This window comes from Falco punctatus, assembly GCF_963210335.1.
Source record: "Falco punctatus genome assembly, chromosome: 5".
NCBI classification, from domain to species: Eukaryota; Metazoa; Chordata; class Aves; order Falconiformes; family Falconidae; genus Falco; species Falco punctatus.
In genome coordinates, this window is record NC_137584.1 from 1,768,940 (window position 1) to 1,789,519 (window position 20,580).

General features: G+C 36.3%; 1 protein-coding gene across 4 annotated transcripts in view; it reads right to left on the reverse strand.

Annotated features, from left to right (window-relative positions):
* Nucleotides 1-20,580, reverse strand: part of LOC308064498 (uncharacterized protein) — a 193,931-nt gene that overhangs the window by 132,806 nt on the left and 40,545 nt on the right. For 2 of the 4 annotated variants that reach the window (XR_013928405.1, XM_080389062.1), the window contains exon 1: nt 10,570-18,824. The exons of the other annotated variants lie outside the window; for them this stretch is intronic. Coding sequence is in view for 1 of the 2 variants with exons in the window: in XM_080389062.1 (XP_080245188.1) it covers nt 10,570-10,791 (222 nt within the window). In the remaining variant the exon portion in view is untranslated. Of the gene's footprint in view, nt 1-10,569; nt 18,825-20,580 lie in introns of those variants that run through there. 4 annotated transcript variants of the gene reach the window in all.

A 20,580-nucleotide genomic window follows, 5' to 3' on the forward strand; every position in this document is an offset into this window, starting at 1 on the left:
TTAGGCTTAGCCTATGGATAGTAAACCAGTTTAGAGTTTCAAACGCTATGATGGTAGCAATCATTCTTAGATACTTTATTCACTCAGAGATGATGGGGTGCTACCAGAGCCAGTCAACTAAAAACAAGACGGATTGTGAAGTCTGTGCCAGGTCTTCTCAATATAAATTGCTGAAAGAACTGTTCCTTCTTACCAACATTTGGCAGAGCATACTTTGGGGGTTTTTAATTGCCATTGCTACAAACCATAGAAAGGTTTCTGTGACGGTGATGGAATGCTGACCTCACTGAAGAAAGACCAGTTTTACCTTAGTTAATGAATAATAGTCACCATTTTCTGTAATTGTTCCCCCCCCCCCCCCTCACTGTCACAAATGGTCTTATGATAATAATCATAGTATATAATCTGACGCAAGTGCTCTTAAAGAAATTTCTAGTAAAGGACTGCAGCCTCTGTGGGAGGTAACTGTTGGAATTATCTTAAACCACTACCTGTCTTCCACTACAATAGAAAAGGCCTTTAATCGAAATAATCCTTTTTCAAACGAGCAACTTTTTTTTTTCCCTCTGCAATTCACTCATCTTAAAAAGAGCACTATAGCTTTTGTGCATAACTTAATTCATTCTTCAAGACAAGTACAAAATTTGTCACTGACATTTAGCGCCAGCCGTAGGCAATGGATAAAATGAACTAGTTAGCAATTTAACCTGTAAAAAAAACAGAGTGGGATGAACAATTTTCTGCCATCAAAGCAAATGGCTAACATTTAGCAAGATTTTATTTTTATTTTTCAGCCCATCCCATCCTCAAGAAGAAAGAAGTCAGGCTAACATTTTTTCTGGGTCCTAAATCTTCCTCTCAGCCTATTTCTTTAATGGTTTAAAGTAAATGACTATCCAGAGGATAATTAGGCACTGTGCTGTCGCATCGTGTCAGGTCACAGCTGGATTTAGTCAGCATTAACCTTTGGGGAGAATTGGAATATCAGTATCGTTTAAAATTAAAGACGTGTAAGCAGGCATTTCTGGAGATGTTAGAAAAGTAATTGTCTGTAAATTGTTTGACCTTGAGATTTAATTGCATGCACAACACACATTCTAGCAAGAACCCTGGACTGTGTTCATTCTCTTTCACCTCCGTACCTCTCACTTTGCAGAACCCATTAAGCTACCTGTGGATTTTTCTGTAAAATATTAAAGATTATTTTATACTGAGAACAAAGGCTTTTAAGCAAGACCTCTTGCAAACAAAACTGTTAAATAGCTGTAGTATAGACCTCAACTACTCGAATTTCAGTCTTTTCATACACTTAGAAATATTTATATATACACAGAAAATACTCCCGTTAAAAAGCCATGCTTAGTTTTTATTCCATTTTTTTTTTACTAACAAGTTTGCATATTATGCCTTATTCCCTTTTTCCCTAATGAGACAGCTTATGCTTTCAAAGTCCCTCAAGCTAGGCAAATCTCTCCACTGCTTCCACTGTTAATAATGAAACTTCATAATTATACAAATCCAAGGTGGCCAATCAGCTTCTCGGGCTGAGCCTTCGGGTACCTCATGCATTATTTATGTGGCACTCGGGCCTGTGAACTGACTTGCTTATATTAGAAGCCTAATTAATATTTAATCACACGTAGAGAGGGTGCACAAAGCTAGTCCCTGAAAGAAGTGCAAGTGGAAGTGTACACAGGTGCTTGTTTGCTTGCCTCTGTGTGTGTATGCATGTGCACGCTAGAATACGCACACGCAGACACACTGATTAGAAATACCCCTCTCAGATTGGGAACAAGGTAAACCTTTGAAGATGCTAACATATGCTGACAGACACACATAGTTTTGATCCTGACTGCAAAACAGCTTTCTTAGGTGATGCTAAAAACAGTTGAGACCCTCCATGAAGATTTGAGCATAAGAAAACCAATGCCAAGGAGAACTGCTTAGGTTTCTTCATTCAGGAATTACTTTCTACATGCCTAAAGGCATCCATTCCATATTCCTGGGGCCAGACTCTCTGTTCATACCGGCACTAAGTCATCAGATGCAAAGCAGTTCTTGTTTTTATGACACTACGTGAGAAAAATTATTCATTTTTCCAACTACCCTTACTTTTCGGGTACGTCACAACCATCTCTTCCCTAGCATTGGAATGGTGGATAATCCCAGCTGCTAGCTTATACGGAGAAGGCAGTTCTTGAAACAACCTTATTTATAACGATGATTTACATTGTAGAAGATGCCAGTTGTTACTGCATTTTTTTCTAGAAAACTTTCATATCAGTTGATGTTGAATTATTTTCATCCTCACCTATCACTGCACCTGCATCTGTAAAATCCTCAGTTGACTGTTGCTCCCTTTTTCTCTACACAGACCCTGACAGAGCACACTACAACGTGAAACTTTTGATGGGAAGGAAGAGAGATCCACACCTAGAAAACTTTCTGAGTACACAAGCCAAAGCAGTGCAAAAATGATGCCTTATTATTGTAAGTTTCACTTAGCATGATGTAGCTTAATATAAAACAAAATGTTTCGTCACGTTGATACTACTGTTGTTTCAACCAACATTTCCAAAGAAGCCAGTAACTTTTATGCGTTATTATCTTCCCAGACAACTGCAATCTCTCCCCACCATTGTGCTATTGCTTTTAAGGCAGACAGTTAAGGACCTCATCTGAAGACCTGTTTTTATTTGTATATTCGCTACCCTTTTGTCCCCATAAACAGTAGCAAACAGGACTTATGGACTTTATTCCAGCATCTGCTATTAAAGCATTAATGTGGCCTTGAAATAATTGATCATACAAATATATAAAATGGCTGTAACAACCAGAGCTGGAAAAAATAAGAAACTTTCGTTTGGTGGTCACAAGAGGAGAATTAGGAAGACAAAGAGTGAGCCCTCTGGCTAAGGACACTGGTGAGGCCACACCTAGACTGATGTGTCCAGGTCTGGACTCCCCAGCACAAGAGATGTGGAGCCACTGGAGAAAGTCCAGTGAAGGGCCACTAATGATGAAGGGACTGGAGCATTTCTCCCATGAGGAAAGGCTGAGAGAGCTGCAACTGTTTAGCCTGGAGAAGGCTCAGGGGAGAATCTTATCAATGTGTACAATTATCTAAAGTGAGGGAATGAAAAAGAGGGAGACAGGCTCTTTCCAGGGGTACCTGGTGACAGGACCAGAGGTGATGGGCACAAACTGAAAACAGGAGGGTCCCTCTGAACATCAGGAAACATTCTCTTCACTGTGGGGGTGACTGAGCACTGGTACAGGTCACACAGAGAGGTTGTGGAGTCTCCATCCTTGGAGACACTCAAAAGCTGTCTGAACATGGTCCTGGGCAACTGGCTCTGGGTGGCCCTGCTTGAGCTGGGCCTTAACTGCTGTTAAGAAACTATGAACTGCCTCTTGAGGCATCACTTTCCATAGTAAATTGATACCACTAAATTAGCTGGCCCACCATGCACTCCATACCATTCCATGTATGTAATATATGCACACACAATACATTGACATCAGTTTGCTAAACGCCTCTGGCAATCACTGAAAAAAACAGACATGCATATATTATCTCAGTAATATGTTTTAAATTAAACCAAATTCCAATTTATCTTGATTTTTTTTCTCCTTTCAGGGACAAAAATAGTGAGGGATTAAATGTATGCCAGGAACCCTGTATCAAGCATCTGGCAAATTTATGGGGGTTTGCATCCATTTTCCAGTGCTACAGTCCCAGAGGTACATGAAATGAGAAGAAACATTTGTTGTAGTTCCAGCGAGAGTTTGCAATTTCGTAACTCTTATTTGAGATACTTTCAGTTAAAAAAATGAAACACTTTCTACCATGTTTACACTATTTCCTTACAATGACAGACATACAGAATTTGTACTGTAGATGTTTAATGGGGAATATTCCTTCATTAACAAGACCTAGATGAACCAAAATGATTTTCGTTCTTTCATTCATCTTTCTTTTTAGCAGTAGTTACTATTTTAACACCAGGCTAGGTAAGTGAAAGAACAGAGAGAGCACTGAATAACAGCAGCAACAGCAGAGGTAAAAGGAGTTATTACTTTTTTTAGCAGTCATCAAAAAGTGGGTTGTTTTTGCAGTATTGTGCAAAAATATTTTCCAATAGTTTTCCACATCTGGTTGTTTGCTAGATGCACCATTAAGCCACTGACTTTAAAGCTCAGACTTGACCTATCTAAGACCTGTCTACTAAATGGACAATTGAGAGGAAAAAAAAGAAAAGATTTTTTTTTAAAAAAATCATCTAACATTACTAGCTTCTATATTCCATTCCAGTTTCAATATAGGATTGTTCTATTAACTGTATTCTCTAATGGTCTGGTCATCCTACCATTAAATTATTCAAATAAAGATGAGGGACCTGATTCTCAGCTGGCATCTATCAGTACAGTTTCATTGATTTAAATAGGGTTATACCAATTTACATCTCCTGTGAATCATGCCCATCATTTCAATCAGAACGATTAAATGATTACTTTCCTAGTATATTAGCATAAATTGGTAATAACTAATGAGTGCTCACAATCCTCTGCCTTTTTGTAAAGCCTTTTTCAAGCATAGGAGCATTCACCTGGTAGAAGGGTGAATACATAAGCTGTTGTCACATATGCAACTGAATAGTGTTACACAGCACAGCCAAAACCGTGAAAAAGACGCACGGTTTGCCCAAATCTACAATTCACAATGCTCAAGAAATTCAAGAGAATTTTTAGCTGAGATTAAAAGAACACATGCTGCTATTTTTCAGTAGTAGAAAACAATAATAGTGCAATAAGTGGCCTAAGATAGTATTAATTTTATGCTATAGAAAGATCAATGTGGCTCCCTTTTGAAAGAAAACCTTAGAAGTGGAGTATTTGAGAAAACCATCAGTTTTTAACAAAAATAGGATGAAATAGCAACCGCCGCACTGAAGAAAACATCAGTTAAAATATCACACATGTAAACAAATGAAAACCAGTGAAAGGTCTCACTGTAGCATGCCTTGTTAAAATTCTTGACGGTATTTTGAAATCGTCAAGTATTCACCAGCTGTGTTAACAAACTCGGTGCCACCTAAGGCATGCTGTTCTCCTGCCCTGACTGCTTCTAGGCATCAGTGGGAAGCAGAGATTTGTCCTCTCTTTGCCACACGGGGAACACTTTGTGGACACTTCGGTAGTTTCACAGGGTTGCAGAGAGAAGAGTTACACAAGTATCTGTCACAATTCCAGAAAGCCCGCCCTTCTATACAAATTGCAAATTTTCTTGAATATCAGTCCAAGGCAAAGGAATTAACTCCACCAATAATAAACCCCATAACATACACCCTTCATAACATACACCCTTTCTCCCCGCCCCACACCCCCCCCACCCCCACACCCCCATTTAAAAGGCTTGGTTATCACTTCATCTTCTACAGCCTACCTATGGAGTAACAATCACATGGGGGAAAATAAATTTTAAAATAGTAATTTAACTGTAAGGTATTTTTTCAAGATAGATAAAAGCAATAGAGTAGAAAAAGAATAAAATCGCACAGGGACAAATGCTCATCCCAGAACTTACTCTGCTGCAAATATAATATGCTAAAGACGTGCTGTAAAACTTGAGAGGGAAATAACTGAACCAACACACTTGCCCGCAGAGTGTGGTGATGTTAGTTACCAGACATTCTTGGATAGGGTCTGTTGTGTCCAGCTCAGCAAGAGGCATTTTTCCATAGTTTTCTTAGATTTGGTGTACTTCAGCTTTTAAAGGTACAATAATATTAAAGGGATTTATCATAAAATAAGAGTAATAAATATACTCAGAAACATCAAATTACATCTGCCCTGCTTACAGCTCCCAAAATATCTGAAGGAGCTTAATAAAGGAAATACAGACTTTGGAAAACAGAAATTATAATGAAATCACTAAAAATTTGTCTGGACTGAAAAAGGAAATTTAAAAAGAGGAGAACAAAAGAGAGAATGAAAGAGAAGCGGGGTGGGGGGGAGTGAGAGAGAGAGAATTAAACTAACCTTACTCACAGTCAAAATGTCATTCAGCAATCTTGTTTTCATTCCTAGAAGGTACCTGTATTAAACCCATTTTTATTAAAAGCAGGGTTTGCTGCCCAGCTTGACTTTACTTTCTAAATATATATATATATATACACACAGACATACAATCAATTTTTGACTCCTGATCAGAATAATTCATTTCAAATTATCATTTAATTTTATTCTTTTTTCCTCCAAGACCTCTTCTATACAAATTTAGGAATATCAAGATCTTGAACTTCACTGCAGGTGTTCCCCATCTGTGTTATCAAGACAAATTCTTAGATATATCTCTCAGACACTATATACCTTTTATATAATTTTATTCAGAGTTCTACTGATAAAAAATAAATACCTGGTATAGCTAGAAACTTTGTTGTAAATTAAATTTGTAACATACCTGTATTTATACACTTGGAAAAGCACATATCAGGTCTGTGTGTCCAAGCGTACACTCATCTTTGCATTATACTGATGTGTATACATATATATATATATATATGTTTGTATTTATTTACCAAAATAATCAAAACTGATTCAGCAATTAGACAGGGTTTTTTTCAGCAATTTTCAGCAAATTTTCAGCAAAAATACATCAGTAACCTAAGTGTAGGTAAACTTGAATTCCACCACTACCCAGCTTTCCTAGTTTCTCTCCGAGATTCAAATTCACCATTACGCAAAACTTTTACTAATCCAAATAAAAAAAAATAATAATAAAGCCCACACACAGAAAAACTTGATGTGTTTCTTTTACCTGACTTTTGTAAAACCATTGAAAGCTGGTGTTCATTTTAAAATCTCAGCTAAAAGAGCTGTCAATTAAAATTATTTGTGCAAGAGCTCGTTTTTAAATGAACGGAGCATAAACTGATTTTCAGCATAGCTTCCCCAGTGCTTCTTTATGTTTTCCTGTGTGCTACACAGGAGCAAAATGTACCACAGGATACAAGAAATCTCACTTTGAAAGGCTGAAAGACTGAGATCAAATCTGCAGTTTTTCACTCTATTTTCCTGCATGAGTGTCTCACACAGTTCAAGTACTAATGGTATTTGCTACTCGGATACATTTACATAGAAACATTTCTTCTTCTGCGCTCCCCTGAAAGTCAATGGGAGGTTTTCTGTTGACTTCACTGAGGTAAGGATGAGGCATTATATAGCCAAAAAAAAAAAAAAAAAGACACTGTTCTTGATGGCCTGCAGCTGGTGTGCATGTACTCACTCCCTTTTCAAATTTTACTCTTTTACCACCTCCTTCCCTCTGAGTCTAGAGAAATGCAGTAAAGTCTGTACCTTCTCTACAACCTCTGTTTTAAGCAGTGGGGAAGGAAACAAGAGAATGAAACTGAAGTGACTGGCACTATATCCTCTATTCCTGCCACCTAGCAGTACAATAAAAAGTCCTTTTGCAGTGTAGAGACAAGATGCATGCGCAGTCTACATTACAATAGTGATAAAAACAAAGGAATCAAGCTGACTCAAAATAAAGCTGTGTGAAAGAATCCTAACATACATTTGATTCTAATGTATCCCTCTGATACATAACTGTATTTAATATCTGCCGTCTTCTCTAATCTTTACTGAGTGCGATGCTATCGCCTAGAAATGCAGAACTTAGAACCAAAGTAATTATTTCTTTGTAAAATATTTTGGTTAGGTTAGGACTGTTGAGACTCTCCTACATGCGGCAGGTATCATCACGATATTTCTGGAGTTTTAGGTTTAAGAGAAATCATAACAGTAAGTTTTAAAAGAACTCTTCACCTACACAGTTTCTATTGGTAAGTTAGCTGGCACAGAATGCGAACTGAAATAGTACTGCAACCAATGTCAAGAGTTTAATGTTTTGGATTTTATACACTAAATGTCATCCAAGGCTTACACTTTGGAGAAGTGCATTCCGGTGTGATACCTAATCAGCAGCCTTTTCCATAGTTACAGTTCTCTTACTTTGTTGCCAAATGTCTGCATATTAATAAATAAAGACATTTATTGAGAGGTAGTACTCTAACACACTTAACTCACTGTCTTTATTCACTGTATCATAGTAAAAATGTACACTTATGCCAAAGGGAAGTTATGCCTTTAAGCTACAACTCTAATTTGCAACTAGCACGGTGAAGCAAGGATGTCACAGTTACACAGTATTACCTTTTCCACAGGACCCTGTTTCCTGTGGTAGCATATTTAAAAGATAGCATTTTCACTGATTGATGTCCCTTTTCTCATACAAAATTTATTTTTTCACTAAGAGTCCCATCCAGTAGCCCAGCATCAGCCAGTAAAGCACTTAAGCATATGCCTAGATCCCACTTATTTCAAAGAAACTCAGGCACGTTATTGCAAATTTTTTTCCTGAAAAGGGATTGAACTTCAAGTATATTTTTCAAATGCTTTGTCATATGGGAACCTAAAATAGGAGCATAACTCCTAACTGCAACACTACTAATACTCCCAACTACCCAGGAATTTTAGTGACAACAACTTTTATCACATTTTACAGGTTTATTTTTCCAAATAATGTTTTAGTATCATCTTGTCTTATCACTTAGCACATGCTGTAAGCTTATTACAACCAACAAAAAAGTTTGAAAAAATATTAAGCTTAATAATATGTGAATCTTTAATGCTTTACAGTGCTCCTCATGGCTTAAAGACCATAAGCTTTAAATACCCCAGCAGAAGCTTTTTTTTTTATTATTATTATTTTTATTTGAAATGAGAATTCTAAGAAAGGTATCTGCTGCTTATACAACAGGTTGTAAACCAGAAATTCAGAGGTCAGGAGAAAAAAACTTCCTATGTCTTCTACATTTATCTTTCAATCTTTTGTTTTCTTCTTATTAATAATCACTGTAATAAAAAACATGTTTTCCTGGATAAATATTACAGAACAAAGAATACAGTGTGATTGGCTCTGTTACATTACCAGGTTTTTTTCCAACAACATAGCTATAAATATTGCCCAGATTGTACAGCAACAGAAACTGTCATCTATTCCCCTTGTACAAAATACCTCTGTGCAAAATACAAAACCTGAGGAAACCCCTTCTAGCAACCCTGTCACTGAAGTTGCCCTTTACAGAAGTACTTACTGTCTAATACCTGTGTTGTTTGTTGGGGTTTTTTACATTAACATCCTCATTATAACAGTCTGTGGTGGTTTTAATATTTACACACTAAAGGTGATGCATCGGGAAGCCTGTGTCATTGACACTCTTCTAACAGAAAACCATTTTCCGTGGGACCCTCCTGTGATTCTCGTGACCAGAGCAGACAACAGTGGCTTGGTGTTGAGGTAAGCATCTTGCACTGCCTCTTCTTCATAAGCTCATTACCCTTTCTCTCTTAGGATAATTTCTTACAGCTAGAGCACAGAATTAAAAATTTAGAAATGTATTTTCCATTTCTCACTGGGCTACAGACTTTCTGTCTGGATCTTGAACAAATTGTTCTACTTTACCTCTGCTTTTGACATCTGAAAAGTAGAGATAAAAACAGGAGCACTTCAAGGCTTAATTCGTTAAAACTGGCAAAGGACTTTCTGGTCAATGAATGGAGGCCGCTACAGATTAGCATGTTAAAAGTTTTAATAATTTATTTGTGATCTGCTTTAACTGATGCAAGGTGTTTCTAAACAGGACAATGTAACACTATGTCAGTGGTATACATGCCTGGCTTTATAGACCAGTAACTGTAATTGAAAGATATTAATTTGTAGGAAACAAATAGAGGAACTATTTGGGCTGTCTACCAGAGTACTGAGACACACTTTGCAAATAACCTTCTTCTGATGGAAACTTAAAATAAAGCTAAATGCAATGTAAATGCATACTTCAGGTTTATAGACACATATACGTTACACATACAGAAAACATGTGCATTGAAATACTATTCCAAAGAAAGAAAAAGATTTTTCCTTGATTGTCTTTACAAGGCCATAATTCCTCAACTTCAATGACTCATGTTGTAGAAATGCTCTGAAATAAAATGCCTGTAATTAACTAATATATAATTTTATATAAGATCCTTTGTTTAATATGTCGTCATATTAATGCACTATGGTTAAAGGATAATAAAATAGTTAGCAGAGGAAAAAAAAGACATATTTGTATTTTTAAAAATAATAAAATCTGCTTTATTCCAATAGCATTTTTCCTCAGGATTTTTTCCTTTTAAAAATAAAAATTCAATTTTCCTGTCTGAATTCAAAATGATTGACTGGAGCACAATATTAAGTAATAAATAAAACAGTCCCAGTGCCTGAAAGACTCCTGAATAAAGAGAAAATTATTTTTGGATTTTCCTTCTGATCAGATATGAAATATTCTGAAACGCCACCTCTATAATTTGATAAAAAGCTTGATATCCCCAAATGAAAATAGGATTCAGCACTTTCATTTTTCTGTCTCTAAAGGAACCTCTAGGTAAACTGATTTTAAAAAAATGAAAATCTCAAGCATAAAGGTGGGAGTAATGAAGCAAGTTTAAATATGCGCTGACCTTTGAAATGAACTGCATTCCATGTTGTTTGGCCAAGAAGCTGGCTGTGTTGCTGTCTCCATCAATTTCCACAGCATAAAAGATGTGGGTTTTGGAGCTGCCCTGCTCTCTGGTGGATGTTGATAGGCATCGCTGCAAGTACCCAGTGCTGACAGCAACAGCCATATGTTCATTGCTCTGAAATATTAAAAAGAAATCCACAAGGGATAAAAATGTAAGCATCTTCTTTTGTTGTTGTTCACTGTAAGAATTTACCCAGAGGTGGCTTGATTTTATTTATCCCTTCTTTGGTTAAAAAATAAAATCCTACAACCTTTTATTTAGTAGTAATATTCAACTAAGAATAGGAAAGCAAAACATTATTTTTGGAAGCTAACAGTATTATGCCATTTGACAGTATCTAAAAGCAAAGTAATATTATATGGTTTTATTCATACAAATTCAAAAATAAAAATGTACACTATTTTGTAGTTTGTTACTTATACTTCAGTTATGTAACTTTTTGCTTTTCCCACACCTGTTTTATTGTAGAAGTTTCACTAGTTTTATTCAGTGATTTGCTAATCTCAAGCTGTTCACTAGACCTAAAGGTCAAATGGCATTCTCCGAAAAATTTCAGTATTTGATATCAAAATGGAAGATTGCTACTTGAATGTATAGTAATTTTAATAACAAGCACTGATCTGAATATCTGTATATCTAAGTCCTTCTGTAATATATTTTTTCAAATACCAGTTTAAAAGTGAGTCCTATGATCTAATCATATATTGCCTAGAAAAATGAATGATAGAAAGATGACAAAGTCAAGAGTATACATGTAAGAAGTACTGCAGGTATCTTAATTAGGCAATATTCACACCTGGCTGAAAACCTATTCTGTACTTTCCAACTTTTAGGCACTAGACCCTGGCTTTAAAAATACGACAGTAGCAAGTAACGAAATCATCCTGAGTGATATCCTGGTGTTTCATCTGTGATGAAACAAGGGCATCTTTTAAGTAGATGTGCTATTAGGTTCAAACAGTTTAAAAATCCAACTAATGTTTCCACTTATATTCCCATTCTTTTATGTACCTGTTAAGATCTGTACAATAACAGAATTTAAAAATTAATTTTGAAATGGATGGGACAATATAGTTTTGCTATATAGAGGTGGTCATGTCCATTTATGTGTCTGCAGTGTTTGCAGCAATTATTATTCAAATAGTCTTTTAAAACAGCAGTTAGATATAAATTATCAGTGGGACCATACAAATATGTACAAATAAACGATTGTATCAATCCAATCTTTGAAGATATGCATCTGTCTTTCCTAAGCCATGTCTTTCAATTGCATCATTCTTGGAAGTCCAAGAATAAATGCACAGCAGCCAGTAACTGAATTCCACCCCCCCACACACCCAGTAGTAGCTCTTTTTAATATTAGGTGCAAATTAAGGTGCAACAGAAAAAAATAGTTTATCTCATCTTGCAATCCACAATAATTTAAACCTATGATCTTTAATAAACACTGTCAGACTGAAAAAATATACTCAAGGTATCTGCACAGCTAAAGATAAAAGTCAAACCTTGAATGAGATCCTACCAGCTATATACTTCTGAAAAGGACTAGTAAATCCTATCCCATGGAATCCCTACTAATTACACTAGAGTGTTTCTGGATGCTGATTGCTATCTGAAGCATAGACAGAGCCTCACAGAGGTAGGGGACTTTTTAAGTTAGACATATGCAGTCTCAATTTTTAACGTACCTCTTCAAATCTTAGTTAAGTATGTAGCAGGGATACTACTACTTTTCCACATGGTGTTTTTTGGAACACCAAGGACTGAGGTAGTGGGAACTGCAATTTATTTCTGTTGTCTAGGTAAGCGATCAGACTACAGCCCTATGAAATGAAGCCCAGTAATCAATGGAAAGGAAGCCATGAAGATTATGGAAAATTAAGTTTCAGCTCCTACCTGTAAGAAGATGAAAATTTCATCAAGTGTTGTCCAGGACAATGCATCAGGCTAGAGGTTATTTGGCTTGGTGTTCCTTCTGCTAATGCAGCTCTACTTTGTATGGGCTATTTACTTACTTGGTGATTTGAGTCAGAAAAAAAGTGATATCACAGCTCAGTCTACTCTAAACATGATTCAGAATGGATTTCAACCAACTCTTTTTATCAGTTCTAATGCAGTCTAGAGCCATTTTGATCTCCAGAGCCAGCTCAGGGCAATGTAGTTGGCCGATATAGAGAGTAAGTCAAAGGCTAAGGAGTGTACAGAGGAATTAGGGCTGCAGAGACAATTAAAGAAAAAAAATCCAACAAATTGATAATGTAGACCCACCCGGTATAATTAATGCAAAATAAAATATTTCCAGAACAAAAGATCAAAATCAGTCCCCCTAGAATGCCCTAAATCATAAAAGCACTATTTTAGGAAAAGAAAAATACAGAGAGAGATGTAAGGGTAGAGCACCATATTTTTCAGTAAGGGACTGATACCATTGCAGTACTGGTAAAAGTCTCACGGAGACACTCCCTCCCTCTGATACTGTTCTCCTTACCATTCGCTTTACTGCTTTTCAAATCAAACTATTTTGATAGTTCTAAAGTAGAGATTTACCAAAGTTACTCATTTTTTTCAAGATGATAGGTTTAGCCAATTTGACCTGACCTGAATGGAGCCACTCTGCAGACTAATTTTTTGACTAGCAGTCAATTTTCCAGGGAAAAAAAGGAAATAAAATACAGAAAAAAAATCTACAGACAACACAATGCAAGCATGTCCGCGAGGCATTTCTTATATACTAGTGGCTTATGCTGTCGCTAGAACTGGGAAACAGAATGCTGGGAGATTAAATGGGAAACAATATAAAAAGCAATAATCACCGAAAGCCTCTGCTATTCATATATACATTAGGAAGCTTCAACCACCAATATAAAATTAGCCATATGCGACATTAAGATGATACTTAGAAAAACACTTGATTGACAAACTGGAGAAGAAAGCCTCTAAATTTGTAAAATTTTAGATGTCTGTTTCTGAAAACAGACAGTAATCCTGCAAATGTATATTTTCACAGAAGAGTTATACATTTAATAAATTTCCATTCCACAAAAATACCAATTGACTGGATTCTTGCTGTCCCAGAAATACAAACCCATCCTAGAAAGTGGACTCGGTAAACCCAAACACACCATCAAAACAAAGTCAACAATTTAAAGAATTTTTCATAGGTACATTTCACAATCTTGATGCTGAAGCAAACCCAAACAGATGTAGTTTCATCTCATTTATTAGCTCCTGAAAACAAAGTGGCTGGGCAAAATACATCATTTTACCTCTACAAAAATTCCACTTCTTGGTGGAAACCTTTAGGTGTCACCCATAACATGGACTAGGGACTTAAATTCAGAAGAGATGAAAATTTACCTAAACTTGGACAAGGCTTTGAAAACTGCAGTCACAAGGTCAGGAGAGGCACGTAACAGTTAAAAATTGAAAGCATGACAGATTCCACCTGCACAAAGTTAATTCCCATCTCAAGACTGATCCTATATTTCTCCCATGATGCAGTTTTTCCCTATGTTCCAATCCATGTATTGAGAGAACAGAGACTGTCTCGCCCGTACCCTCCAAATACAGTAGTGATGGAGGGTACGTCGGACAGAGGAGGATCTGTGGCAGCTGGGTGGGAGAACGGACAGCGAGGGTCTGCTGTTGGGCGTGAGTGAAACTGGTGATTTATGTTAGAGGCCTTTGACTGATTAAGGTGACCAGGACTGAGAACTGAGTGCCAGGGCAGTGGGACTATTGCTTGAAAGCAAAAGAAGGTACAAAAGAACCACAATACCTGGGACTGAGTGAGAGACTGAAATAAATTATTTGCATACCTGGACTCCCTGGGACCTCAGCTGATAGGAACTTAGTTGCTTCAAGTGACTTAAGTACAATTGGTTAAACAGAACTAGAAAGAGTCAGGAACGACAGTAAGTCTGGAAAGGTCCAACATTAGATGAAGAGATCTGAGTGACTTAGGGAGGGACAGAATAGAGAAGGGGAGAACTGAAGGAAATACAGAGTGCTGAGGAACAGCTGATTGCAGAAAAACAAATGCAGCAAGGAATCACCAGTGTGCAACTGAGATCACCTGGGCAGAGAGACCTGGGGCAAGGGCATTAGCTCTGAAAGAGGAGAGGAGAAAGAACAAGTAATTAGGAAAAGGTAACCAGCCTGTAAAGAACAAACCAGAAGACTCTATAACCTTCAGACTTGCTCTTCTCCACAGCCTGGAACCAAATCCTAACTTCCAAATCTTGCTGGTCCACTGAAACTGGAAAACACAAAGGATCCAAGTATCTTAAGCCCACTTACTGAGCCACAGGAATAGTCAGAGCTTGGTACTTCAAAGAGTGTGTGCTCCTTCAAACAGCAACATTCTCTGCTGTGGGTGTAAGGATTCCAGCCCCATTTATGCCTCCATGAGGATATTAGCAAGTTGCCAAAGGATGACATTTCTACTGTAATCACCCTGCTAAGAAAACCCCAAGCATGAGTTCATCATACACACAACATATTACATTAATAAAATTTTGTTAAATCCAAAATTAAAAATATCAAATTAAGACTACTGGTGTAAATAGAGGGTGAAAGGTATTTTCAGAGGCTAGGAAGAAGGGCAGTTAAAGGCCCAAAAGCAGTCAGGACTCACAACATAATAATAAACTCATATATGGTTCACTGCATACAACACATCTTCAGTATCTGCCTTTACTCAATTTTCGGAGTAAATATGATAGATCCTAAAGCAGGCTCTTGAGATCTAGTGACTAGTGGCATCCATGATTAATGTTATATGAGGGGACAGATCCTGTACAGGTCAGTGCTTCAACATGCCCTAATCTTCTGTTTCTTCAACAATGAGTTTAGAAGAAAATGCTTTGAATTCAACAGTTGAGTAAAGATTAAACTTCACTTACATACACTGGAAAGCAATTTAATTTCAGAACACAGGGTTTCACCTAACCTATCAGGAAAAAACATTCATAATTTTATTAAATTCTACCTGGGGGAGGGAAAGGATGGATTTAAGTTTTTCCTTTTGATGTGACAAATACAGCAGCATTGTGCAACTGAAATTCCACAAAATGAATGAAAACCTTAAAATTTTCTAAACTACACATATGCAAAAACAGAATAGTCTTATTTTTAATAACACATGATATAATTAAGATAAAAATATAAATTAAATACACAATATAAATTAAATGCACAATTTATTGTAGCCACCACTTGCTAGGTAGTCAGTAGCTACTACAAAACAAAATGTTGTCAGTTTTTGTTTCTTTTTAAAATACAGTGAAAGTTATCCCACAGTGTACGGCAAACTGCGTACTTGTTCCACTAACTGAATCTAATCATAAAAACAAACAAACAACCCAAAAAATCCTCTACCATTATTTTGGTTTCAGGTTAGCGGTGTGAGATACTATCATGTAAGAAAAAAAAATGTACACAGTTTCTGTATTAATCAAAAGGGTGGAGGAATGATACTGGATTTGTAACAGGACTTTACTCAGTAGACCAACTAGGACCAATGCCATGGCAGTTGTGTTTCTATCATTAAGTGGTTGTCACAACAAAAAGTATTTTGAAATAACGCTGTATTTTTCTGCAGTGTCAGTAGCAGATGAACATCATGTTCTACAATTACTAGTCTTGAGAGAATGTTCTGGGTTTGTTACATGAGAGATTTCAATTTAAAATCTAAATTAGTAGCTTCCTGAAGTTATTACACAACACACGCTTATGTTTCTGAGTTGTAATTTTGCTAGGGAGGTCTGTACAGACCAAAAATCAGACCATATTGATGTTAACAGTCACACACAGAAAAATAGCCAGATGTGAACCTAAATTCCTTAAGGTTATTGAAGCCAAATATGGTTCAATCATATTTAATAGTAAAAACCAGTGATTAGCACCAGAAATATTTGCAAAAATGCTAAAAACCCCACAGTTACATGTAAATAGCCATTTTTCATCAGATGTGTCTGTTGTTTTATAAAATAATAAAATCGATTTAGAAAATAAAAAAAAAAAAAAAAAAAAGAGAAGAAATACTGAGGGTGTTTTTTGTTGGCTTTTTTTTTTAATGAGAAGAATTTGCTTTCTTCTTGTATCATCTTCCAGTGAGAAAAAATGATCCATACATACAATTGTAGTAAGACATTCTTTAATTTTTGAGGCAATGCTGCAAAACAGCTGAACTACATGCGCTGCTTTCTGAAGTATGAACACTTTTATTACAGGCTTTGTATCAGAAGCTGACCAAGCCCAGTTTTGCTCCGGTTTATGAAATGTGACAAGACCACAGTTAAAGCTGATCTATGCTGCAGGCATAGTTGTTGTCTACTCAGATGGTATGTCATAATGCCACAAGTCCGGATACCATACCTTCTTTGTTTTCTTTCATTTATTTTACTGAAGTTTTATAAAATCAGAGACAAACGCAAGATCTGAATTTATGGCATTGTTTCTCCCAGCTAAAGAGAACCACCAAAACATGAGGTTGTATTCAGAGCATCTTCTGTGATGTCTTAGACCTGCAGAGACGGCGTGTGCTGTTGATCTTGGGGTTTTTTTTACTGAAGAATCAATAAAGTGAAGAGTATGTAATAATGCACACAGCATTTTATTACATTTTTTCTGAGCAATATGTTTTTGGTTTTAAAATGCATTGGTACTGGCAATCACTGTTTATAAGATTATCTTAGAAACTGTCAGCATTTCAGCATTTTCCAGCTTTACCAAAGCACTGTACTAGAAACTGAATAGAGTTCAGTTACTGATACAGCTTGGGGTTTACAACATTTTCAGAGGCCATCAGTGAATGCCAAGAAACTTCAAAACTTAGCACCTTCTTTAGATAATGTCTAATCTTGAAAACAGGCACATTTATATTTGAGTGTGTTTTGTTCCTTTAGGTGCTACCATTTTTGTTGGAAAATAAGAAACAGCACAACTACACGCCACTCCTCAGCCAGACTGATCTCAAAATGTTTGTTACAAACCACATGCATAACAATCTGAGAATAATAAATAGGAAATACTAAAAATACAAACCCACACCTAGCTAGGAGTTTGGACTTGCCAAACTGTTTATTAAAAGACTGAACTGCTATAAAACTTCTGGAACCAGAAGGGAAGAATTGGTTGTATCTAACCATCATGTCACCATGAATTCAGCGGTACTAGTCTAGCCATGTGTCTAAGAGTTTAAATGTGTACGGTTTATAGTAAGTGTTACTAGCTTCTATTAGGCTGAATTAAATATTTGAGAGGAAAATGACAAGCAAGACTTTCCTCCAGCTTGAAGCAGAAATAGCAATCTTCCAAACTAAATAAAAGTTCATAACAGTTGCTCTGATTTAATTTAATCAAACTTGCCAATTCAATTAACTGAAAGATAAGATGGTTCATAAACATGGGGTGAAGAAATATTTGAAAGGGAAAGACAATATATTTGTTTGCTCCTGTGGGATGGGGCTAGGGGGTTGAGGAAAGAGAGAGAAAGAAGAAATTTATTGTCTGTGCAGCGTGGGAAGGTTATCCCGGGGTGGCAAAAAATATAACGTGCCATAAAACCAACATCTCTGTTGAGTCCATGGGTTTTAGTGCCCAGTAGAGTTATGAATTTTAGTTCCAGGATTATCTTTTGGAGGCATTTGGTATGTTCCCCTTGAGTAGCAGGGCTGAGAGGTCAGAGATGAACTGACTGTTCTGAATTAAGGCAAATGTGACATAGATATACAAGCTGGAATTCAAAATTCAATAAGGCTCATATAGCTATCCTACTTCAAGGTTCTCTTTAATTTCCAAGAGTGTTCACTCTCAGAAACAAAACTAATGCAAAGCCCTCACTTAAGTGATTTTCAGCTGTTAGAATAGTGTGAAATAACCTTAAACCAGTCTTAAATGATAGCTGACAATTATTTAACTATGATAGTAATAGGACCATTATAGAAAATGGAAAACTTACACCTGGTATTAAGCACTTGCTTCTTTCTGCTCTGACAAAATTGAGAAAATCCAGAAAAAGTCTTGAGGCAATATTTTACCCAGCGTAACTTCAATGAACCCCTGAGCTCGTTCTAAAGGACTTCCAGATTAAACGCAAGGTCAGGAAAGATAAGGAGAGAACAGCTTCTCCCCTGACTATGCTCCTTCAAGGAATGAGAAGAAACAAAACTGAAAAATAGGGGGTCCAGACATATATCTGAAAGTTTATATATGTATGAAAGAAGAAATAGAATAAACAGGAGACATAGTGGAACTGTACAAAAAGGATTATATTAACAATGAGAAAACAAGCACTTAAATAACTGAGTCATGGTTTAAGTCTTTTAGGGGACTAGAATGAAACTTCACAAGACTTAATGATCATATCCAAAAAGTATATTTTTATGAATCCCAGCAGTCCTAATACCCAGTCTAAGATGAACAACTTAAGCACTCAGAGCAAAATCCTTTTGCTATTAGATCAATAAACTCCTACCCAGCCCTCTAAACAGTGCGAACTGTTCCAAACTTCTTTCAAGGTTTTGGCTTAAATTTCAAATGTCTTCCTAGACTATTTTTCCCTTACCTTAGAGTCAAAAGAGTTTTGGTCTTCTCTATAGCAAGACTCAATCAGCTCAGAGCCAGCTTAACTAATTACAGTTGCAAATGACTACTTTTGGGTTTTTTTTACAGTAACTCAGAAATACTTCTTTCATGTTAATGCTCATGGTATTACAATACATAAGAGCAACAAATTATTTCTTCATTTGATCTTTAGGCATTCATTGCCATTAAGTTTTATTAAAAGATAGTCCATCTACAAATTCTCTTCCCTTCTGTGAAAATACTTCAATTAACACCAAAACAGAACTTCAAGAAGACTAACACAACAAAATATTCCTTCCCCCCCCGTCTAGTTACCAAACAACAACAAAAAAAACCCTGTAGCAGCTCTTAACACACTTGTTTCTCTTACTTTATTCTACCACAAAGTTGACAAGAATCAATCATTCCATACCCTTCTGTGTAGATGTCCCACCCCTGGAAACACTCAAGGTGAGGTTGAACGGAGCTCTGAGGAACCTGTTCTAGTTGAAGATGTCCCTGCTCATTGCAGAGCGGGTTGGATGAGACAATCTTTACAGGTCCCCTTAACCCAAACTATTCTACGATTCTACAGCTTCCAGAAAACAGAGGCTGTGTGATATTGTAAAAACTGTTTTAAACTTCTCAATCTGTTAGAAGCCTCTGCAGCATACAAAAAGAATCAATTGTCATTTTGAGAACTTCTGAATTTATATAAACCAGAAAGCACTAATTGTTACTTCAAAAAAGGAAAGAAAAAAAGAGCAAATTTATGTTACCATCAGTATGAGGAATGCCATCTCATTGGACATTCCATGGAAGACCCTTTTTTACATCTAATGAGCAAGGCAATTATGTCATATCTTAAAGCCAATAAAGAACTTGTTCTAACTAGTTTCTCAAAACCAAAGACATTTAAATATGTTGCACTAGAAGCATAACTTGCATCTGATCTGATCAATAAACAAGGACTCCACATACAGAATACTTGAAAATGTGATTGTAAAAAATCAGAAAGGTGAGGATCACCCTGAAACTTCTGCAGGATATTAGGTGATTACTTCATGCATGAACTATATAATCTGTCTATAACTTAGAAAATGAACTATATAATATATTTTTTTAAAAAGCCAACATAATGTGAATAATAAAACATGGATGTAAACTCGTTCTTTCTATACAAAATGCAAAGGAAAGAAGCGTGTTAAAACTGCTGCTTTTTTGGAAAATATTGTGAAACAGAAATTTTAGCTCAGAGTGTTAGGCTGTCTGATACTCGATAGCAACTTGTTTGCCAAGCCCTTCTTTCCCTAATAGCTTTACCATTATTATGAAGATAAGGGCCTAAGATTGCCAAAAATGAAAACTACCTGATCTGTA